Source organism: Anomalospiza imberbis, chromosome 2 (genome assembly GCF_031753505.1).
Source record: "Anomalospiza imberbis isolate Cuckoo-Finch-1a 21T00152 chromosome 2, ASM3175350v1, whole genome shotgun sequence".
NCBI classification, from domain to species: domain Eukaryota; kingdom Metazoa; phylum Chordata; class Aves; order Passeriformes; family Viduidae; genus Anomalospiza; species Anomalospiza imberbis.
In genome coordinates, this window is record NC_089682.1 from 80158199 (window position 1) to 80183089 (window position 24891).

At 34.1% G+C, this 24891-nt stretch overlaps 1 protein-coding gene across 12 annotated transcripts in view; it reads left to right on the forward strand.

The window, feature by feature from the left end:
- NBEA (neurobeachin) overlaps positions 1-24891 on the forward strand; it is a 461765-nt gene that overhangs the window by 79173 nt on the left and 357701 nt on the right. For all 12 annotated transcript variants that reach the window (XM_068182009.1, XM_068182000.1, XM_068182001.1 and 9 more), the window contains exons 2-7: positions 3046-3277; positions 9567-9667; positions 9918-10013; positions 12370-12491; positions 19117-19243; positions 23756-23875. In XM_068182009.1, coding sequence (XP_068038110.1) covers positions 3046-3277; positions 9567-9667; positions 9918-10013; positions 12370-12491; positions 19117-19243; positions 23756-23875 — 798 coding nt within the window. The remainder of the gene's footprint in view (positions 1-3045; positions 3278-9566; positions 9668-9917; positions 10014-12369; positions 12492-19116; positions 19244-23755; positions 23876-24891) is intronic.

Sequence of the window (24891 nt, forward strand, 5' to 3'; positions counted from 1 at the left end):
ATAGTCTGTAGCCCAGGAGAAGATTCTCCATAGAATCAATTTTATGAGCATTCAGTGTATTTTTGTTGCAGATTTTCTGAGATGCTTTGTAGAATAAGGTGTCTTGGTTTTAATAGTACAGGAATATCCTGTCATTTCAGACCGGTACAGGGGCTTCATTTCAGTCTCTTAAGTGTTACATATTAGTATATTGATTTACATTAGAAAGCAAATACAGTTTGAATTATTTTAGTCTGTAGTGAATTATTTCCATCTGCTTTACCTATTCTATATTAGTTTATTAATTTAAATTAACTGGAAGTTTACAGTGGGTAGTGTTGGAGGAAAGGGGATCAATCTGCATTGCACCTCTTCATTCCAGCCAAGGCATAACTGATTTTTTCCTTTTTTTTAAGTCAAACTTATCAAAACCAAATGGTGGGTAGAATATGTAGTCTGAAGGTAGCCTGTCAAAATATTATCACAGGATTTGTGAGGTTGAAAGAGAAGTCTGGAGGTTCTCTGATCCAACCCTCTTGCAAAAGCCAGGCCAACTAAGCCCAGTTGTCCTGATCTGTGACCACATGGCTTTTGAATGTATCCAGTGATGAAGACTCAGCAGATAAAATTTTTCATCCTAGATTTCCTCCATGGAAAGAAATGGAGGAAAGTAAATACTTCCAGGAGGTGTTTAATTTCATCTTGGGATAGTCATCTGAGAGAGCTCAATTGGATGTCTTCTACAGGTTTTACCTCTGTGTGTTTTTAACATAATCTCGCATCCTGGTGAAGAGATATCTGAAAAGACAACAACGCAGATTGCTGATGAAGTATGGACAGGTTGCTGCTGTTTTCAGAAATAAAAACTCTGCCTGGATTTCTTGAAAAAAGAGTAAAAACTCTATGAAACTGTTTCATAATTCTAAAGAATGACCACAGAAATAGTGTGCTTCTAATCTTGACTTTTTTTGGCTTCCTTTGGTACACATTATGTGTTTACCAAATATGCAAATATATGTTATGCAATCACAAGTTTTAAATTAAAGTACTAATTATAATTAGGATAATAGTTTTTATTTGAATGTAATTAAATGTCTCAGGAGAACTAAGGAGGTAGTCAGTTTATATATTTAGCATATTAGAAGCTTTTATGTTACAAAATTATAATTAATATTAGCAACTAATTGATAGAGGAAAAAGTAATTTGAAAGTGAATGCAAAGTATGAATTAGGGTGGAAGCCAAAGCTAGTCCTTGCTTACTTGTATTAATTGTCTGAAGATGGGATATGAAAGAAGTCTTTGAATATTTGGATAGGCTTAGCCACCAAAAAAAGTTTGCATAGTTTCCACTTGCTTATTTTTTAGAGTTTAATTTGAAGTCAATACCAACTGTTTTTAAATAGGCCATAGATTTGCCTTCTATTAAAATTGACTGTTGAAATTATGCACTTAGAAGAGATAATTCTTTGAATAGCTTTAATTTAAAACTTGTTATTGAAATTTTAATTACATAACTCCATTAAACAAATAGAACAAAAATTCTTAGAATTATTTTGATATAAATTTATTCCATTATTTTGTGTAATATACTTACAGTTACTGAAATTAGTGTTGCTGACAGGCTGAGACAGTTGGTTTGTTCAGCCTGAAGAAGAGAAGGCTCCAGGGAGACCTTATTGCACTTAGAGTGCCTAAAAGAGAACTGGACAGGGAGTTTTTACTAGGGCATGTACTGATAGGTTTGGGGGGAAGGCCTTAAACTGAAGAAGGGAAGGTTTAGATTAGATATTAGGAAGAAATTCTTTACTGTGAGAGTGGTGAAGCACTCAAACAGGTTGCCCAGAGAGATTGACCAAGGCTGGAGGGGGCTCTGAGTAACTTGGTCAAGTGGAAGGTTTCTGTCCATGGCAGTGTGGTTGGAACGAGATGATCTTTAAGGTCCCTTCCAACCAAAGCTATGCTCTGATTCCATGATTCTGTGAAATTTCACACTGGTACTTTCAAAATTCTTCAAAGTTACTAGGCAAAACTAGGATACATGAGTCAGGCTGTGTTCCCTTCAGAATTGAAAGATGTTTATGCCATTAAAAGGGGTTTGGTTTTTTTTAAGCTAAATTTCATATTTGGCTTAGTAGATTGTCTTGAGTTCAGCTTTTTTAAGTTACACAAATAACTGATCAAAAAAATGTTGAATTCCATTCCTGAAAATATATTTGGTCTTGACTGTATCTTCTTTTACTGGTTTGCTTTTCTCTCACTCCTAATACATGCCTGGTAGTTGTCCTATTTAATTGGAGCTTAGGACTTTGGGGGTAGTTTTTTACCAGTACCTGGATAGATAGGAGTCAGGTTGTCATTTCATCAGTGCTGCTGTTAACTCACTTCTTCTCTGAGTGCTTGCTCCTTTCCTGGTGCAGTCTTTCCCTTGCACCAGTCAGCAGGTTTCCTTGACCACACAATGATGAGCTGATGTGTGGTATAATAATGTAAATTTTTTATGTCTGTGTTACTCCAGAGCAGATGAGTGGTTCTTTTTCGGGGCATGACTGTTTGGGTGGGACAATGGAAAAGGCAGTAAGGTCTTCCAAACACATAACTAAGGGAAAATGTTGGCTTATATCAGGACAAAAAGCTAAGTTAATTTCAGGGTCTTTTTATTTTTGAGTAGGCAAATTTCTGAGAATGATGGAAAAGCCTCAATTGCTTCTTGAGCTTTTCAGGTTCTGCACTACATCTGTCTGTCTGGGCCATGCTGCCATTTCATTTACTTCATAGGAAGGAATGCTTCAAATATATTTTGATTTTATTTTATTGAGATGCTGTATTCAACACGGTGACAAAATTGAAGGAAGCGTTTTATGATATTAGTGTCTATATTTTTTAAAAGTTTTGTTTTGCATAACATGATTGTTAATTTGCTCTTATAAAGCATAGCAGTAACTTTCTCTTATCAAAGTTGCTTCTTCAACCATGTAAAACATTTTCTGTATTGGTCACAATGAAGGTATGAGAGACACTAAACTATGTATTTCACATTGTAATGCTGATCTTGTTTTCTTTTTTAGCTGGTTGGTGGCGAATTTGATCTAGAGATGAACTTTATAATCCAGGATGCAGAGAGCATTACATGCATGTCAGAGCTTTTGGAGCACTGTGATGTAACGTGCCAAGCAGAAATCTGGAGTATGTTCACTGCAATTCTACGTAAAAGTGTCCGTAATTTACAGACTAGCACGGAAGTTGGCTTAATTGAACAGGTACTGCTGAAGATGAGTACTGTGGACGACATGATTGCAGGTATAAATTGCCAACTGATAAAATAATTATTGCATTTGGGATATTTTGGTTTTTACATAAAGTGATGTCTTCATTAGTACTGCTATTGAGTCAGAAGTACTTTTTTATTAATTTCAGGAAAATGACAAAAATAAATTCTTAGTTTGAAATCTCTGTAGGTTCATTGTATAAAATAACTGGTTGTTAATTCATATGAGAAGATATTGTTATCTTAATGATAAAAAATTTAAAATAATTAGAAACAGTGTTAGACTTTTTAACTACAAGGCAATATTTTAGATTTTATATACATTGGTAGTTTTTAATCATGATGTCAGAATTGTTAGATCCATTTTAAACATAACCTCATATGACAGCATTACAGATATTATTTACAGGTTTGAATGCTGGACATATGGATTGCATTAAACAGTCATTCCATAATGTATTCCTGTGGTCCCTATAATACATTTTAATTTTTTACATTTGTGGATTTTAACCTCCTACAGCGTTTTGCAGCATTAAAAAAATAGCATGCTTTGTTTGCTGAAAATAAGTGATGAATTTATTGCCCAGTTAAGGTTTTCATGGTATATTTGTGGGAGTTTAGGATATTCCACACTACATCCTCTCCATAGCAGGGTACAGATTATAATCCTAATTACTTGGATAAAGAACATGTTTGCTCATCATGTTTAAATATGACAACTGAAGAGATTTATATTATTAGTATTTATTTTCCCTGAGGGAGCTTAGGCAGTTTCTTTCAATACAGTGTGAAAGCAAAGTTCTTAATTACTATATAATTTGTGATTGATGGTAGAATACTTACATTGTGAGGCATTTTTGAAAGATTTCAGAGGTTTACCCTCTGTAATTCTAATATTTCAGTTGATGATCTGATTCTTGACACATATACAGGTTTTGTGGAACAGTAAACTAGCAAGGATTTCAGACAAGAAGCAAGAAGACAATAACAATAGAATGAAAACTAAATTACTGAGGAATTATTTTTTCATTGTCCTTTTTTCTTTTCAGTATAAATTTGTTTGCAATATTAAGTATTTGGAAAAGCTGCCTTCTGTGTTTCAAAGCAAGACATCATCAACATCTTGTTTAGGAATGTATCTCTAAATGATAAAATAATTTTAAAGTGTTTTGCTAAATACTGTACAGTGAAATTCAGACTGAAGTATAACAGACCAATAGATTAATAAATGATGATTTTCACCAAGTATGTTTTGTTTACGATATTTGTAAATATGGTATGTCAGAATAGTGTAAGGGTAAAGATATTCTTCTATTCCATGGTAAATATAATACATTATTTGATGAGAACAAAAATTTCTATCCTTAAATTTTTCAGGGTTTTACTCATGGAGATAATGTTCTTACATGAGTAATCACACCAACAAAATTTGTCCAATTTAAGCTCCTGTAAGCTCCTGTAAGTGGTACTTGTAATAAGTGGCATACAAGACTGTAATGGTGCTTCCATTAGAGAGTTGTTTTTTTGTTTTTTTTTTTTTTTTTAACTGCCTAGTTAATTGTAGAAGTCAGAAATCAAGAGCATATGATCTGGCTTTTAGGAGCATTTGGGAATTTAAAAATCGCTCTGAATTTACAGATATTAATATATGCCAGGTATAGTAAATTTAAAAAAAAAAAAAACCAACCTAATGGATCTTCTACCTCAATAATCTTATTCCTAAGAGTGGTCACACAGTGCTTCAGAAAGAGACCACCTGCACAAAAAACTTCAGTAAGCTTGTTCTTTGGTATGCTTACATGGATGAAGGGAGTACATATCTAATTTAAAATCAAAAGTGAAAATTGGAATTCTGATGACCTTTTAGCTTTGCAGTGTGTTTCAAATTATCTAAATATCATGAATATAAGTATATCATGATCAGGGCTTGAACAGAATCATGATTCCTTGGGTTTTCCTCTGATAACTGTAAATAGATGATTTTTGGAGAGGTTTTTTTGAACAAGACATGGAAGCAACTAAATTGATAATTTTACTTTTATCTCTTGATTTCTGTAAGCACCTTAGTCTCCTTTTCTAAGTGATAATAATATTGGTAATAAGTCAGAAGTAACAAAAAAGTCATGCAATAGCTATTTCGATATTAGGCAAAATCAGTGACAACTAATGCAATACCTGTGTTCCCTAATGTCCTATGCAAATGTTGAGGTCATAATTGTAGACTTGTTTTGCCTCAAATATTTCTATGAGCATCCCAAAGCCAGGGAATAAAGTAAGAAATTTTGTGTTAAAATTATTTTTAACTTTAAAGGGCGGATACTTTGAACAAGAGCTGTGTTCATTTTTACTTCTAGAAAGTCAGTACCACTTTTTTCCCAAAACAGTTTCTAGTACTCTGTCAGCCCAAAGTTTTGAATCATCATCTGTTAAGGGCACAGGTTTTCTGGGGGTTTTTCGGTTGGTTTTGTTTTTTGGGTATTTTTTGGTAAGTTGCTTCTCTGGTAGTTGCCTGTTTGTTTTTAGGTCATCTCATTTGTTCCTTTGTGAAACATTTTGATTGGACCTAGGTAAGGTTTAAATAGAGAAGACAGTCAATAATATCTGTTTTATGTTCTGGTAGTTCACTTTCAGGACCAGTCTAAGTCTGAAGCCACTCTTCTCTGATTTTATGATACTAAGACAGCAGCAAATAAACATGTACCCAAACTTTTGCAATGAGAAGAATTTTTCTGTCTGTTTAGATGGAGACTCTCAGATTCATGAGGTTTTGAGTGTTTTAAATATCTAACTTCATGTGATTTTACAGATTCTCTGGTGAGGAATAAAAGCTTAATCATTTTGAAAGTCTCAATGGCAACGAAAATGGGCTCAATTTGCTTTCCAGAAGCACCACCTTTCAAAAGAAATCTTTGTACTGTGAGAATCTGTTATACTAATACAGGGAATGGTCAGCCATGTTGTCAATAGTTAAGGAGAAAATATTTTCATGGATGATTGGGGCTTTTTTTTTAAACACTTGCACAGGATCTTCCTTGAGGGACTCACTTTTTTCAGTTCTCTGTTTCCAGGTGATGAGTAGTGAAGCAGATCACCTGCTTTGAGGGACTCTCTGAGATAGTGTGTCTGTAGTCCCATTTGAGAGGTCTGAATGATGGATGAGAGAGTAACCTGAATGCATAGAGATGGATATGTCTCACCTAAGTCCCATTTTTTTCCTCACAGTTATGTTGTGATGATGTAGGTAATTGTTCTAAAACTGCTGGGACTGAATTCTTAAGCACTGAAACAGTTCCTAGTTTTCAAGCAACAGTGTTGGGTTTTGACTGCGCTGTCATTAATGGACTGTTAACAAGCTTGCCTCTTTCAACCCATTCCGTAAGAAAAACTGCACAATATCACATTCTTGGCTGCAACCTGTAAAAATTAATTTACATCACCAACAGGGGTTAAAATTCACAATTTCATGGCCTTGTAATATTAAGAGGTTAAGGAGGCATGAGGATAGTTTCCTGAAGTTTTCTTTTGAATGCTATTTAATATGTCTTCCAAAGTTAATGCCAGACCCTTCATTTTGATATATGTGCATTGTTACTTGAAAGACAGGCAGGCATTTTTCTATTGTATTTTCATATTAAGTGACTGAATAAAGCATTCCTTAAAGGTTAATTTATAGATCATATGAAAACTGCTTAGTATTAAAGTATTCAGAAGGTGCCATTAATAGAAATTAGAAATACATTAAAAATGAGAAACTGCCTGTTTTCTCCTTCTGGACTTAATATTGTTATATACAATCTTGTTTCTGAAATGAGATCATGGATTCCAGTTATATATGAAATCTTATTTAATGTTAAAAAAAAGTAAACATGTAGAAATTCCAGTTGTAGTATGCTTTCTGACCTTTGACCGTTTATATATGAGTGGATTACTAGGATTTATAAACCAGATGGGACTGACTCTTTTATGAGATTCCTAATAAGTATGAATAAAGTTATGTAATAATTATTTTAAGTTTTTAATGTTGAAACAGAAGCCTTTAAATAGCTTTAAGTGCTTCAACTTCCACAGATGTCGTTTGCTTTATCTTTGCTTGTTACCTACTGGGCTTCAATCTTCCAGGTCATTGTTTTATCCAGTTACATAATTAGGGAGCTTATTTTGTTTCTCTCCATCAATGTTTAATTCATTACTTATAAATATGTATTTCTAATGCCTGTAGGTTACCCACACCTTCAGTAGAAATAAGAATTTTTCTGTGCCATAAGGTAGTGCAGGGCTATAACAATGAAACAAAGCAGCACATGTTCAGTGATTTTGAAAACTTGCCAATCATTTCTGTGTTTGATTGTATTTGTTTGAAATTTTTCCTCTATATTACAAGAATTTTTTTTAGTAGTGTTCTGATTTTCACCAGACAACTTTGCTTCTACGCAACATTTTTTCCCTGTAAAGGAAGCAAAATTTGCAGTCCCTTGATCTGAAAAGAAAGCTGAAACTACAAAGTAGGAATTGGGAATTTCTCAGCCAAAGATTAGTATTCACTTCTGTTTATTTCCTTTTCTGAGTGTTCACTGTGTCTGTTCCCAGTTTCTGATCATGTACAGGATGTGCCAGCTTTACATTGCAGGCTGGATACCACAGTGAAGGGTGCAGGTACTAGAGGAACTGAGTCATAGAATTCACCACCATGAAAGAAAATGCATTTATTTTTCTTAGGCGTATTTTGTTTTCTATAATTCTGTCACAAATGTATGTGGCACTCTTTCTGAAGGGACGATTAAAGAAATGCGGGGGGAGGGGGGAAAAATCTGTACTTGGAGATTAGGACTATATTCAGAATTTATGGTCAGAATGTCTGCTAAATTGCAAATGCTTTTCTTTTGCCTTTCCTGATATGCAATTTCACTCACTAAACAATTTACTATGTCTTCTGTCAATTAAAATATATTTCATTTTTCACACGTGCCTTTTGCTTGCTAAGGATTAGAAGGAAGTTTAATTGTGGAAAAAAGCTAAATAAATATTAATGCTTTTGCTCAACACCACGTATGTATGGATTTGCAAAGAGAAAATTTGTTTTAAAACAAAATATGGATGTGAAATGTCTTTGGAAAGAATTGTTTCTCCTGAAAACTACTCTTTGTCAGCACCTGTAAGAGTCGTTCTTTCACTAATGAACAAGGACAACATGCAGTCCTACAGTAAAATGTAAACTTATCTGTAGAAAGTTATGTCTTCTACAAGTTTTAGTAAGGAGGCAGGAGGAGGTGGAGGAATTCTGTGATTGTTGAACAGATGGGGAAAATGTGTTAATGTTATTCTGTTGTGTCATAGCTTTTTTTTTTTTTTTTTTTTTTTTGAAAACTCTGGACTTCACTGCTCAATGTTTGAATTACGTTCTCATGCCTTATCTGTGAATATGAGCAAATTGCTTTATCTCCCGCTAACGGAACTTCTAATTCTCATTAGTCCATTTTATTCCAGAAAAAAAGTGTGGAGTATAAGAAAAGGTTCAGCATCCCACAAGCTAACAAATTCTTAAAATGAAATTCTGGGGTTTTAAACAAGCAATTTTAAGCCTAATAGTCTCTGAAAGGAAGACTCTGTTTAATGTTCTTACTTTAAAAGCTTATGGGTTTAAAGATATTGTAATGAAAGCTGTATTCCATAATCCTGTTAGCAATTTCGATCCCTTCTTTTTATTGTGCTCTTTAATTATTTTCTTGCTATGATTTCTGTTTGATTGTTTGGTTTCCTTTTTTTGATTTGTTGTTGTTTTGCTATTGTTTGGTTTGATTGCTGAATTTTTGTTTGATTGATTTTTGTGGTGTTTTTGTTGATTTGGGATTTTTAGCAGAGGTCAGAGGTAGGTTTTGTTTTATTTTCCCCTGGCCTTTCATTACAGTAAAGGTCAGAAGCATTATTACTGTAGCAAAAATGGGGGAATGATACAAATTATAGTATAAAATGCTGGGTTTAGGTTAATGTAAAGCATTGTTTAGGTCAAAATTTTTTGAAAAATGCTAACCTCAGATGAAAGAAGGAACTTTTATCCCAAAAATATACAGCAGGAATTTTATAATGTGTGATGCATGTTGTGAAATGGGAAGAATTAATGCTCCATAACTGTAATACTTTTTTCAAAGTGTGATGAAAATTTAACATGAAATCCTTTGTAAAATATTCAATATAAGTAAGTTGGATTTTTAGAATATGTGGATACACTTACTTTTAAAGGTATTAATTTTTTCAGCTTTTTTTTTTTGTGTTTATCAAAGCAATGAAATTCAGAGTTCAGAATAACTTTATTTTCCTTTGAAGATCTCCTAGTTGATATGTTGGGGGTTCTTGCCAGCTACAGCATCACTGTCAAGGAGTTGAAGCTTTTGTTCAGCATGCTTCGAGGGGAAAATGGAATCTGGGTAAGCTGTGATCAGATAAAGCATTAAGTATCATTCCATTAGAGCCTGAAGTTAGCATAAACTGTCTCCTGGGACATATAAACTTGAATTTGTTTTCTCAAGTTGACTGAACATATGTTCAAGAAGTATTTTTGCTAACTCTTTTAAAGTTAATTTGCTCTGTTGTTTGAAAACTGTCCACTTTCCATTGTAGCCTAGCGAGTACAAAAATGGTTGTATTGACTTTTGTGCAATTTTCTTTTTTCCACAGCCAAGACATGCAGTTAAATTATTATCAGTCCTTAATCAGATGCCACAGAGACATGGGCCTGATACCTTTTTCAACTTCCCAGGCTGTAGTGCTGCAGTAAGTTCTCAACCAAAATTCTACAATTTCAGGAACAAATAAATAGCTAACTCCTCATTTGCATTTCCCTTCATTTGGTTTCCGAAATTCTTGGAAAGGAAATGAGAGGGGAAATACATGTTTGAGTAGTTTAGATATTGCCTTCCACAGACTTACAAGGTCTCTGTGTTGTTGAGAAGTTACACTTGTGAGGATGGAATATCAAGCAGCAGATTTTGGTGTGAGGAAGTTACTGTGAAAAAGAAACCTGAAAATTCCAACAAAGAGTGCTATTTTATTAGAATAATGTAATCCATATTACATAAAAGAGATAGTTGAGAAAAATCAAGAAATGAACTTGTCCATATCATCACAGTTTACAGTGCCTGCTTAGTCATTAATTTTATTATAAAGGTTTCATTTTCTCTGAATTCCATCAACTGTTTCTTTTCCATCAAGGCAGTGGAGATAACTTACAGTAGTGAAATTATATTCCTTTCCAAACCTTCCCAAATAGATATTCTCTCTTCCATTCACTGCATGTACTTTCAAAAAAAAACAAACAAAAAACAAAACCCTACAAATAAATTTAAGTATCGTGTAGAGATTTATAGATTATTGAGAGAGTAAATACAAATGGTTAATATGGTGAATAGACAAATCTGATGTACAGTTCCATTCTGGTATGGAATGGTAGGTATATGCTCAGGTAGAACGTGGAATCTTCTAACAGAAAATAATCCTGAGATTCCTGTTTTCTCATGCCAGTGCATGAAGGCTGCTCTACCTGCACTTCATCGGTCAATGGCACTGATAATTTTATTTAAGCACAAACTGCTACATCCATTCCTTGTGAACACGCTAGTCAGAGTAGCAGATTGCATCTGGGAAGTAGACTGGCTGATAATCACTGTTTTACACCTGGGTTATTTTTTGCTAGATTAGGTTTTTGATCTTGTTTGATATCCAGCCTTATAAACAGATGTGTCAGCAAAATGCATAGGGTGGATTGTGTAAAGAATTAATTACTAAGTTTTGAAAGGGAAAGTTTCATTATCTCCTGCTAAATTAAAACCACATTGAAATTAGCATCTCTTACAAATACATGCACCAGCAAGACAGGTGTTGCAGAATATGAATGTCTACAGTGACACATACTGCTTTGACATTTCTGGGCTTCATAGGCAAACCCTGATGAAATTTCTTAAATTTAATTTTTTATCAGAGGTTGAAAAAAGGTTTTAGAGAAGAATTTCAAATATTCCTTCTGGTCCAAAGATGTGCATCAATAACAGGATTTCTTGATTGAAATGCAGAGTCTCTTTCCTTTGATTCTTCCAGGATCTTGTTTCTCATACTACTCGTGATGAACTGCACACCTGTAAATCAAGAAATATAAGTTTCAAATTTACACTTTTTTTTTAGTGCATTTTGGATTGCACTATGAAGTTCTGGAGAGGATACATCCTCTGAAGTGGACCATGGGCAGAAATTTATAAAATGACCCAAAAACCAAAGGACTTCTTTAGAAGAAAGAGAGTGGACTGGACCTAGTTCACTAGCACTGAGTTTATTTTCAGATGTGATGCACAAAGTTGACATCAGACAGAGAAACAGCATAAGTTTTAATCAGTATGATAGATTTCAGATTGGCTCTCTTTAAAGTGCATGCTTCTTGTATATCCAGGACTTCAGTGGCAGTAGGAAGGAGCCAAGAGTCTACAGATATGCTGCTGAGAGCTGCTTCATTTTTCCAGCTGCAGGGCTCTTCCCAATACTGTATTACATCTCTACCAGTCTGTGCAGGTGGCATGTTAGTCACTACAATTGTGACTGAAGTCCAGGACACTTTGTGCTTGGTGATAGTACTGCTCCCTGGTGTTGTTCCCATTCATCATCAAGCAGCTCTTCTGCTTCAGGCAGGAAACTGCCTCTCAGAAGGCAGAAGCCATATCCCAAAGGTGTTCCTTGAAATGTTTAGTTTTAGTTCTAACAATGAATCTCTACTTTATGATGTGTTGATTAATTTGATTTTATATGTAAGTTTTTTATGAGATTAATAATTGTTAGAAGCTGAATTTATAGTTTAATTTCTGCAGAAGTAATTTTTCTTTTTGGTCTCTTAATATTGTTCATTCCCAAATTTAATTTTGTGTCCTCTGTTGATAGGATTTATCTAGTTAAAAGTTATTTTTTAATAGATAGAAAAGTAATGCATTAATTCAAAAGCACTATTTTTTTCTATATTTCATATTTGAAAGTTAAAGCAGATCTACAGATCTAGAATGACACAGGATTTTAGAAAGGTATTACTTTTAACAGTATTTCTCAAAAAACTAATGATTTGTTTCTTTTTTTTTTCCTTCCCTCCCTCCAGGCAATTGCATTGCCTCCTATTGCTAAGTGGCCTTATCAAAATGGGTTTACTCTTAATACCTGGTTTCGTATGGATCCACTAAACAATATCAATGTAGATAAGGATAAACCCTATCTCTATTGGTAAGTAGCTTACAATGCTGCAGTTATGGTTTTTTCTGGCTTCCTAACCAACAGTTAATCTTTCTCATGATTTTTAGTCCCTGACATGCTTTCCCCCTGCCCCTGCCAAATATCTGAAGATTTTAATGGCTGTTCAGTGTATACAAATTCTTAGAAAACCATCTGTCCTTTTTGTTTTGTGATTCAGAAATCCATGGATTCAAGACATGTGCCTTGTAGATAAACCATAAAATCTAGTGTTGTGGTTTCTTTAGGAATTCTAAAATATATTATTTCATAGAACTTTAAATGGAGAATGTTGTCATATTATCTGTTTGGTGGTAAGGATTCTCAGCTGATGTCAGTACTACAAAATAAATCTTTTAAACTCAGAGTGCAGAGTTTGCATGTTAGCTAAAGGTAATAGAAAGTAGATCTATGGATATAAAAATGGCTAATTGATGACTGGTTCCCCAAAAATGTGAAAATTTAATATCAATGTAATGCATATAAAATAAATTGAATATACCAATCTCAGAAGGAAATCACAGGATGACAGAATGTGTCAAGTTGGAAGGGACCCATCAGGATCATTGAGTCCAACTCAGCCCTGCACAGGACCATCCCATCCCACCATATGCCTGAGAGCATTGTCCAAACACTTCTTGCACTCGTTCAGGCTTGGTGCTGTGACCACTTCCCTGGGGAGCCTGTTCCACTGCCCAACAAACCCCTGGGTGATTAAATTTTTCCTAATATCCAATCTAAACCTTCCCCAACACAACTTCAGGCCATTCCCTTGGTCCTGACACTTGTCACCAGAGAGTTTAGGTCAGTGCCTACCCCTCCTGTTCTCCTCACAAGGAAATTGTAACTGCAATGAACTCTCCTCCAGGCTGAACAGAACAAGTCATCTCAGCTGCTTCTTGTACAGCTTCCCCACCAGGCCCTTCACCATTCTTATGGCTCTCCTTCAGCCACTCTCCAGTAGTTTAACGTCTTTTTAATATTTTGGTGCCTAAAACTGCCCCCAGCACTTGAGGTGAGGCCACCCCAGCTCAGAGCAGAGTGGGACAATCCCCTCCCTTGCCCAGCGGCCGATGCTGTGCCTGGTGCACTTCAAGGCATGCCTGGACCTCCCAGCTGCCAGGGCATTGCTGACTCATATTTGACTTGCCACCAACCAGGACACCCAGGGCCCTTTCCATGGCACTGCTTTCCAACATCTCATTCCCCAGTCTGTTTGTCCATCCAGGGTTTCCTCATCTCAGGTGCAGAATCCAGCACTTGCCCTTCTTGAATTTTATGTGGTTGGTGATTGCCCAGTCCTCTTATTTTGTCAATCTCTCTCTGCAAGGCCTCCTTGTCTTCAAATGGGTCAGCAGCTCCTCCCAGTTTTCTACCATCTGCAAACTAGCTTTTGTCACTTACAGTCCTGCATCTAAGTCATTTACGAAAATGTTGAAAAACACAGGGCCTAAGATGTAGCCCTGCAGAATTTGCCATGACAGGAGCAATGCAAATTATTGTTATTTTTATACACTAGATTAAGCCAATGTCTAATTAATAATTCAAAATAGGAAAAATATCCATCTAAACTCTACACAGTTTTCAGACTTTGCCACATGAAAGCTTGTGTCACACACAGCCAAGAGAAAGACACCAAAGCAAATGTCTGTTTTCTTTCAACATGCTTTTTGGTCATGTAATATCTTTTTCAGTTTAAATAGGTGAAAAATGTGTCATATAAATAACTCAAGTCTTTAGGTGAGTGCAGTGCCTTTGTGGTCTAAGACAGCAGTTACATCATCTCAACCATAATGAGAAAAATGATTCTTAAAAATGGAGAAGGGAAGCAAAGAAATGCTTTCACATTTGCCAGATGTCAGGGAAATTTGCTGCTGTTCTGTTATTAGGGACATGCTAAACCCCGCTTCAAGAACTGTATGCCAGCTTGTTTTTTTCTAAACAAAGTAATTTTAAATATCTCTGAGTATGGTGTTGGGCAGCTGCTGACAGTCTATTAACACTTGTATATTGGAACAGTATTGTAGCTATCTTGCCAATTACAAACTGAGTGTGACAATCCTGGAAGAAAACTAGAAGTGTGACACTTGCATGAACAATAAATAACAACAAGGCAGAGCAGTCAAATTCAAAGGGTAAGGGTCAGAATTCTGGGGCAGAAAATTCAGTATAAGCCAGCCAACATCATATATGTAGCAGTGGATAATGGGTGCCATGCTCACAGAATGAATAGCCATATGTTAGAAAGCAGGATGTTAAGGATTGTTGTAGGTTACCAACTGACCATAAAATCCATTTTCATTGCCCTAGCTGAAAGAGCTAATGTGATCTTTTTAAGGATATTCTGAACAAAATGAGATGATGATAAAGGTGGTGTGACGCCTTCCTGAAATTTTGCCAAAAGCATTACTGGAATGTCATTTACAATTAAGACTTTCTACTTCTTTTATGACACCATGGGAAAAACTGGTACTATTCAGAAAACACTTGGGAGTGAACTGTCCCTTGGAAAACACATTTTATAGTGAATGTTTTTTTTTTAAATCTGAGATCCAGTGGGTAGACTGCAAAATCAGAAAATTCAGACTTTTAGATTCACAGTACTATGGTTATTATCAAAATTATAAGACATAGTAAAGTAATTATAATATTAATAATAATCCTTATCATACTTTAAAAGATTGTTGGAAATGTTTCTTTAAAAATAAGGTATAGATTCTTTGTCATAAAGACCCTGCAAATTTAGATATTTAGGGCTAACCTTAATCACATTCAACTGGGAATTCTCTATCCCCTAAATCACTTTATTTGCTCCTGCTAAAAAAAGGGATGGGTGACATAATTAATTAAGGCCTGGAATTACAAATAACCAATCCAGACTTTTTTTTTTTTGTGGTTTTATTTTTTTCTTTTTTTTCCTTTGTTTTCTTTTCTAAGAGGTGTTTTCTTTCAGACTGTGTATCAGGTTCTTTAAAAGAATTAAATTAGAAGGTGAACTGAGGCTGGTATGTTATCATTGCTTTTTGTCCATAAAAAGTCCAAATGCTTCCACAAGGATTAAATGGAAGAATGGCTAAAATTTCTAAAACTGTGTTCTACATTTTAGTTTCACAGAAGTAGAGACAAGGTAATCAAGCTGTCTAGTATTTTCAGACCTTCTCTAGGGCTTATAGTAATAGAGATAATGCAGAACAGCTTTTGCAAAAGCCAATAGTGGAATTCTAAAGTCAGTAGAAAGCAAATTTCACACACACCTTTCAGGCAAGAATGAATTAATATCTTCTCAATATCTGAACTATGATCATATGTTCAATTGCTCATAAAATCCTAAGCTAAAGAAACTGGAATCTCTAAACAGTTCCACTGGTGGAAGGAAGTGTATATCTCTTGCTATGGAAGTGTAATAACATTCAATATCTGCTTTGGGAAACTGGCTGAAATGAAACATAATTGTAAAGGTTATATGAACAAACTGTAGTAAAATTGTGTTCCAGCTGCTATGGGAGGTTATTTAAGGCTCAAAAAACGATATGGCTGTCGATGGTACTGCTCTTGTTGTCTCCATGCATGCCACCTTTGGATGTGGCAAGTTCTGCACTTGCAGGTAATTGGTAAGAGAACTTCGGAGTATCCTATAGACCAGTCCTAGCCTACATTACCTTTGGCAAGAAAGAATATGTCAAGATTAAAATTATATAGTATAATGTTGAGGTAAACAGAACACATTTGAATACTCAGTTTCTTAACTACTCTTGTATTACAAACCTAATTAATTTGGAGGAAAAAAAAGTAAAATCTTGGCTAAGTTTCATGTTTGTAAAATCATTCATTCTATTCCAAGGGAAAGAGCCTTGCTAAGAAATGAGCAGTTTTACATTATTTCATTGCTTTCTTATGTTCGTGTGCTGAACTCCAGGAAGTTACACACTTAAGGACAACTCAGTGTTTAAAATATCAGGAACAGTCAGATTTGACAATAATGGAGATAAAATCAGACCAGTAACCAATAAGGATAGAAAAATGAGAAAATTTGAAAGATTTAGACATTTCTTCAACAGATATTCTGTATTTCATTATGCTTTCTAGCTCTTGTTCAAAGTATTAGGATGCATTTTATACAGTGGTAATAATGTTTTATCATGTAAAAACATGTTGATGTTTACAATGGTTGGCTGTTGATAATTTAAAATAAACTATTATATTTGACATCTCTAATCAAATAATACAACACTGTTTGTCAGAACATGGTGAATTTCTGTATTATTATCCTTCAGAAAGGGTCTCTGTTAAACGAAACCATTTTAGACCATTTTAGAGGTGACTTACATTGCTGAGAAAGAGATTTGGCATTGTGAGAGTTGCAGTTACCTGCTGAAAAGTTATTTGAATGGCATAAGGCCCTAAGGAGATAAATCAACGTCTCAAACTATCTCACAACACATTCAGTAGCTCTTATTGTGAAAGCTGTATTTTAAGTTGCTTAACCTTCATTTTATTGCACTAAATTCAGTGCTGTGGTTGTGCAGGTTTTGTATATGGGTAATGCAGATTTATGTGTGTAAGTGTTATACTTCCATGAGGCTGTTCACTACTCCTTTTGTTGAGAGGTAGAGCTGCCTGGAGGGTTATTGTGGAAGCTGGATCATTGGCATGTTCCAGGTTAAAAATAGTCTTCAAAAGATGCAAAGGAATGGCAGTGTTATAGAGTGCTTTTAATTTTGACGTCAGTGAAAATGGACAGCATGTAATATTTCCCTTCATTTTTGGGTTATATCTTAGGTTTATTTAGAGAGGACATTTTACATTTATTAAAGAAACACTTTATTTTTTTTTCTGCAAAGAGGGTTCTCTGGAAACCCGGATTAAAGACAGTGGTAGGGGAATAATGCTCCTTCTTAGCACAGCAACTTGGGGGGAGACAAAACTGTGTACAATGTAGAGAAGCAGATGAATGAGGAAGACAGTCTGAATTTGGAAAAAAAAATATATACTAAATATATTTCAAGACTGGAAGTAGGAACTTCTGTGCAAGCATTCATTAGGGTGCAGAAAAATCATCTATAGGTGTTATTAGACCTGTTGTTTACTCTGTTTTTAAAATTAAAGTATCCTGATTCAATACAACAAAAGTGGCTTTCTAGAATCTAAGAATTTGAATGTCTTTTTTTTACGTCCTTTATAAATGCCCTCATGGGAGATGAGTGTCTAAGCCCTGATCACCTCAGGGTATAATCACAACACCTATCATGTAAAGAGTTTATTTTTTTTAAAAAAGGCCATGGTTTATCAACTATATTTTTGACACTGAGCAAGGAGAATAATCTTGATTTCTCCTTAAATAATGCACACATATTGATTTAACTGTAGGTTTCTCAAGATGGATTAAGTTCCACAAATATGAAAATTTTTCCATGTTAAAATCAGTATTGTATATTTGTAGCAGGGTAGACTAAAAATATACTGTTTCAGCAGCTATTAAAGAAGATGAAATTTGAACTTAGTGTTTTCACATACCTTTCATTTCTTAATATTTCTAGGAAAAAAATAGTAAAAGTGTTTGAAGAAAATGTTGCAACAAAGAAACCATTTAAAGCATTATTTCACTATCATAAAATTATTTTATAAGTTAGCTACATTGAGAGAATGAGAAGGTATTAATAAGTGGGCTACAGGACATTATACAAATATTCAAAATTAGTATGTTTTTTTTCTTCTATTTTCAAAGCTTCATTTCAGAATTCATAGATGAAATTCACCATCTAGACCTTGTATTTCAGACACTGGTTATTTATTAAAGTCTAGAAGTGTTATACAGTGTGCTCCATGTTATTGATAGCAAACTGTTCTTCATTGTACTTAGCTTTTCAGAAGTGATTAAGCAGTGTAACTATAGATATGGACTTGCCTTTTTTAGATTGTTCTGTGAATGTTATTAATGAACTTTCACCAGTTGCTTTTGCAGTGTTTTTTTTAGAAGTCTAGAATTGCTCTTTTAAATGCTTTTAAAATATATGAGCTTTCTGCATTATCTGTCTTTATGATATTTGTTACAAGAAAGCTTGGAAATCCTTGTTAAACTTACTTAAAATTGCAGTCCTTTATCCATTTGAGAAATGAAAATAAATCTACAACTGATATGACTAAAACTTCATATATCATTATCATAATTTATTCATGTCTTGAAAAATAATTATTGTGCATTATAATTATCTTGAATCCAAATTTATGTGTCATATCAGCTGCGTTGTTCTCTGAACCCCTCAAAACTGCAAGGCATCTCATAGTTGTTCTGTAATGGATATTTCTTCACAATTATAATTAGATGTGTATTTTAAATGATGATTAATTAAAAAGCTGAGGGTGAAACATGATAGACATAATATTTACTATCTTGTATTCTAGGAAAAAACAAAGTACTGTTTTTTAAAATGTAGCCTGGATTCAATTAAGTGCTGAAGGTGACTGAGTAGCTTCCAAAAAATGGTGGAAGAAAATTAGGTTCACCATTCTGGGTACAAATTTATTTTCTTTTTCATGACAGTTTAAAGTAGTATTTGGACTTTTTTATTATAAAATAATACTCCTTTTCCCAATATAATTCATAATTCTTTCTTTTCAGTTTCCGCACTAGCAAAGGTGTTGGGTATTCTGCTCATTTTGTTGGCAACTGCTTAATAGTTACATCCTTGAAGTCAAAAGGCAAAGGTTTCCAGCACTGTGTGAAGTACGACTTTCAGCCACGCAAAGTAAGCAAAATGGTGTTTACAGTAAAGAGTAATAGTGAAGATGTGCAGACAATGTGCTTCTGGGAGGAGGGCTAAAATCCCTTTAGTGCGACAGTGTTAATCACAGTTCCTCATTTTATAAATAACTGCTCTAGTGTTCATGCAGAATTACAGTTCAGAATCAACTCAAGAGAAATGTAATGCTTTATGGTGTAACACTTTATTAAGTCAGCTTGTTTTTGAAAACTACTGCTTAATTGGCTTCAAATAGAGAAGAATTGTGAGTATTTGTAAAATGGCTGCATTTAATTACTTAAATATCTTCATTCTCTTTCTGAAAATTCTGTACTTGGTAACTGTTGCCAAGGTCTTGAAAAATTTTGCTGGCAATGCTAGAGTTTCATTATCTGATGCTGTATGATATAATGCTCTGAACTTTCTTCTCTTTCAGTGTTGTTTTAGGATTTCTCATTTTTCGTAGTAAATCTTGATTACCTCTCTAGATCATTTTAGTGTTTATTTCTACTCTATGCCTAGTAGTCCTAGGGGAATGATGATTTTGTGGCCTTCAGTGTTGCAGTTAGTTGAAGCATTGACTTTTCTGTATAGCAAGCATTATGTATTTGTCACTGATATCAGTCTTGTGTATATTTTGCTATGAAGCCCATTTTTTATGGGCTTAGAATTTGTATATTGAATTTTTTTTTTTTTTGAGAAACCAATCTCTTAGGGAGGGAATGCCATTGTTCACACATCAACTTAATGTTCCACTCTTTGTCTTGGTGTGTATTTGTGGTTCAAAATCACCAATTCTAATTTTGTCATGTAGCTTTGAGGTCACTTGTGGTTTTCTCAAAACAAAGTAATGTATTTTTCTAGCATATCACTTGGGGTTGAATAAAGCCTTATAAACACATATCTGCTGAGTCTAGTGGACTGCATCAATTCTGTTTTTCACATTTTTCCAATTTTATAGCCAGAAATGTATTTTGATGACTGTTCAATTTTCATTCAAAGTATCATCTGAATCTAGTAACAAATGTAATTGTTAACTTTTGTATTATGTTATTGTTGATCACCTCTTGGGATCTAGCTGATCTTTACTTGTTGATGAAGAAGTAGTCTTACATATTTTAGCAAGATATGCTTTTGGTAATTTTTAATATGAATGACTAGTTTTCTTTGTGCCAACTCTGAAAAATTTTATCTTTTGCTATTGCTACTCAAAATAACTAATTCTAAAATACTGGTACCTGCATATCTCATTATATGAATACGAGTTTCAAATCAAAATCTGCTGAAGTACATAAAAATATAACTCCCATGTTAGTTTTACATATCCCAAAGTTCATGCTTCATACACTTTGGGTCATATGTTAGCTTTAGAAAGTATTCAAAATAAATATTCTAGACTATGTTGTTGAGTTGTTTAATATATATTTTTCCATCATTAACTTGTGTTCACATGCATGTGTTAAAGTACATAATGCATATTGGAGGAAACAAAACCTGTCAAATATAATTCCTGGTCCTAAGAAGTCAAAAATTTATCCTGTTTAACATGCAAATTGATTTTCTTCATGTTGTTTAGATATGACATTGATTTCGCTGTACAAGATCTGGATGTGTAGATATATATTCAAAAAATGTGTACTAATTTATAAAGCAGCTAACTGTCCTAATGTTAATGAGACGTGTGATTTTTTTTTTTTTTTGCTATCAGATGTACCATGTTCCTTAGACATTTGCTTACAGACACAGGCATTTCAGCAATAGAATATGTCAGAATCATTATCCTTAATGAACTTCTGAATAATGTGGTATGAGGGCTTTAAAAATTTTTTGGTGAATCACAGTAAAGTAATAAATTCAAGTCACCTGGTCAAAAGCTTTATGTAGGCATGTCAGAGCTGCTCTGTTCATATGAAGATTTTCCTGCTATGTCATATGACACCATTCACAGTATATGTAATATTAATTTATAATGTTATGTCTCAACTGGTATATTTTATAATATTTTAAAAGCAAACATTTATAAAAATATATGGAGAAATTTGTTTTTCATATACCCAAATAGAAAATGTGGGTGTGGTATAATAGCCTGACATCTTAACAGAGCTAAACTAGCTTTGGCAATGTTATGTTTAATATGTCTATACTGCTTTTTTGAAACTCCAAATTTATATTTTTGTGTAAGTAACCCCCAGTGGTTTTGCTCCCTTGAGTTTCAGCCTCAGCATCAATTCTTGTAAAACTGTAGCAGGAAAGCAGTGTAGTCAAGAGCAAACAGCTTTTTTTTTTTGTTTGTTTGTGTTTCTAATCCTGAACACCTTTACTAACTGTAGCAGAGACAGAAATAAGTTCCACATTCTGGAAATACTTAAGAGTGTGCTGCCTCATCCCTCTGATTGTGCTGTCCTATGGAGTAGAAATATAACTTAGTGACTTAGCAGCTGGGGACTAAACTTGACAGGTTTCAGCAGTAAACAAAAAATGAATAGTGAATGGTCTTTTAGTACTACCTAAAGAAGCTCTTGTTACAGCAGAGGGAGGCATGGCCTCTGTGAATTTTTGAGAAAATAATATGGGGAAGGAAACTGCAGGATGAATATGAAAGAAATTTGTATTGCTGACTTTGAATATTAGGCAAAAAAGAGGATTTTTTTCAACTAAAAGTTGAAGAAAAATTGTGTGTGAGATCATAACAATTTGGTTTGATTCATTGTGTAGTAGGAAAATGCTGCCTTTCCTTCTTAAAAAAAAGTGTTTGCTAGTGCTAGAGAAATTGCCTAAATGTAGAAATACAGAAGACTATGAGCAAATACACCATTAATGACAAAATCCAATAGACTGTTTCAAAGCTTCTTACAATGTACCTGAGCACAGATTATTAGCAATGTACAGACCATTGTAACTAAAATGAAGTTCTTTGGGAAGTTGAGATTGAATCCAAATTGCTATGTTTTCAGAAATAGTTTTAAAGCCTTTTGAAAGAAAAATCGCAGACAGTTATGGTTTTGGTTTTTTTTTTTGGGGGGGGGGTGGTTTGAGGTTGACAGTGACTCACAAAAATTACTTTGTTCATGGTTCCTTGAAAATAGACTTTCCATACATGACTTCAGAAGCCAAAGCTGGAGCAGCACTTCTTTATTCCAGCATTGCCCAATAAATTTTTGCTTGAAAACACAAGCAATGAAATATTCTGAAGTATCATTGTATGATCAGCAGCATTTTTCTACCTTTTGATAGTTGTATATTTAAAGGAGGGAAAAATGAAAAAAATATTTTTAATACCTGGAAACAGATGTGTAAAATGTGTTCTCATATCTATAGCTATTATAGACTTGTAAAGGAATACAGCTCAATTTGATGACTACTGTAATGCTGATTGTCAAAATGTGTTTTGCTGCAGGTTGTTTTGTTTGTAATTCGTTGCTTTGTCTAATTTTAAAATCAGCATGTGATAACATCTACTTTTATTTTTTCTGACAGAGAGACAGAATTTTATATTAGTAGGCCCTGTATCTACTTATCCCAGCTCAGGAAGAGAGTCAACAAGCCCCAAGGGTGGCAGAACTTCTCTACTTTGGAAAAAAAAAGGACTTATCTAAACATGGAAATCAAAATATAATAATTGAAAAAGATATCAAGAAATGGATGATGATGAAAATGTCAATTATTATTCCCAATTATTAGAATACAAAAGGCTATTTTTAAGACAAGCTGACATTTTCACAGAGTCAATTAGATTGGAAGGGGATGTGTTGAGACCGTATGCTCTCTCCCCCTGCTTGCAAAAGGGACTCCTAGATCAAGTTGCTTTGGATTTTGTCCAGTTATGTTTCAAATGTCTCCAATCAAGAAGACTCCAGAGTTGTTCTTGAATTTGTCATGGACATAATGTTTCCTCTTAAACAAATTATGGGAAAGATCACCATAGTAGTTAGTACCTGGAAACACTAAATTGCAGTGACTTCTCTGATTATTTAATGCAGTTTTAATGATATGACAGTTGTCCAAAAATTGGTGGAATGGTAAAGAATAGAGGAAAAATATCAGAGCAAGCAATCAGGATGACATCTTAACCTGGGCTGTAAAACTTGCTATTGTGGGGTTTTTTTTCCTGTTTATTTAATAATTTCTGGTAGACAGCTGTGATGCAAAGACATAGGTTGTGTGATATGAATTTGTTAAGGTTAAGAACACATAGCTCTGGATTTCCTATCAAAACTCAGCTGTGTTTTTTACAGAATATCGTAGAAATTAAATTGCACTGTTGAAATTAAATTGTATGTATACATTTTTGCCTCTAATCCCATAAAGGAATGAAGGTAGGTACATCATTGCATTTAGGCACAGTTCTAGTGACTGGACATGAAGTCCCAATGACTTGAATTTTTAATTTTATATGTTTGTAAGGACTCATCTTTTTGTGTAAGTTTGAGATGGGTCACTCATTTTTTATGCTATTCATTAACTTTGCTTTATAGCACAAAAACTGCCCTTGTGTACTGATTTTTCATGTCTTTCCAGTGGTACATGATAAGCATTGTGCACATCTACAACCGGTGGAGAAACAGTGAAATACGCTGTTACGTCAATGGTCAGCTGGTATCCTACGGTGACATGGCCTGGCACGTTAACACGAATGATGTAAGATTTTATTGGTTTTCCTTTCTCATCACTTTTCATTTTAAGGTTAATTCAAAAAGAAAAAAAGTGTTACATTTTTTTCACAAGATCCTTGTAAATTTTCTTTTTTAAATGTCTCTTTTATTTATTCCTATTCATCTAAATAAAATGTAATATTATTGACTTTTTGAGTTTGTGAATACATGTTCTCTCTTTCTGTACCTTTGACTTTGGAAAGTTTGAGAGCCTGGACCTAATGAAGCAGCAAATATTGCTCTTTCTGGCTCAAAGTTTTGGCTGTGGAAGGCAGACAAAATTATTTTCTTGTTCTTTGCCTTCAGCTAAATCTGTGATAGAATTTCAGAGTTTTTTGATTCATCAACTTACTACACTTTTGTTATTTTTTATTTATAATATGGTTCTCATTTCTTTCTGACTACTATTAGGGATAAAGAAGCCTTAGGGAAATGTCTTTTGTTAAATTCTAGAGGCAAAATAGGATTTGAAAAGGGAGAGCTTTAAATATTACATGTTAATTAAAGTAGGAGAGCTCTGCCTTCCAAAGGTTCTGATTTCCATTCTTTGGGGTTTTTTGGAAGCATTTTGACTTGCAAGAAAAGGCTAGCCTTTCAGCGTTTGCAGAGCATGGTTTTTCCTTGGTAATATAAATATTTTTATGATAGGTGAAATGCGATGACTTAAAAACCAGCTGAGGTCTCAAAGGATCTGGTCTGGATTATTTGTTATGGTGCGGGGATCAGTAATCCTTAATGACAAATGCTTAGCAGGAGTAGCTGCTCCTTTTGTTTGTATTTTCTTCACTGTATTTTCCACTTTCTCATGCAACAAAAGTACATGAATCTTTTCTTAAGGTGAAATTGGTTTGCCAAGCTTTAGATATTTTGATTTAAGTCTTAAATATGTGCTAAGGTTTTTATTTTGTCCACTGGATAATAGTCTAAGCTATGAAAGACACTAGTTATCATTAGCTCTCTATTTTTTAAGAACAAAAATCTGTTCTGTCAATAGTAGGAAAT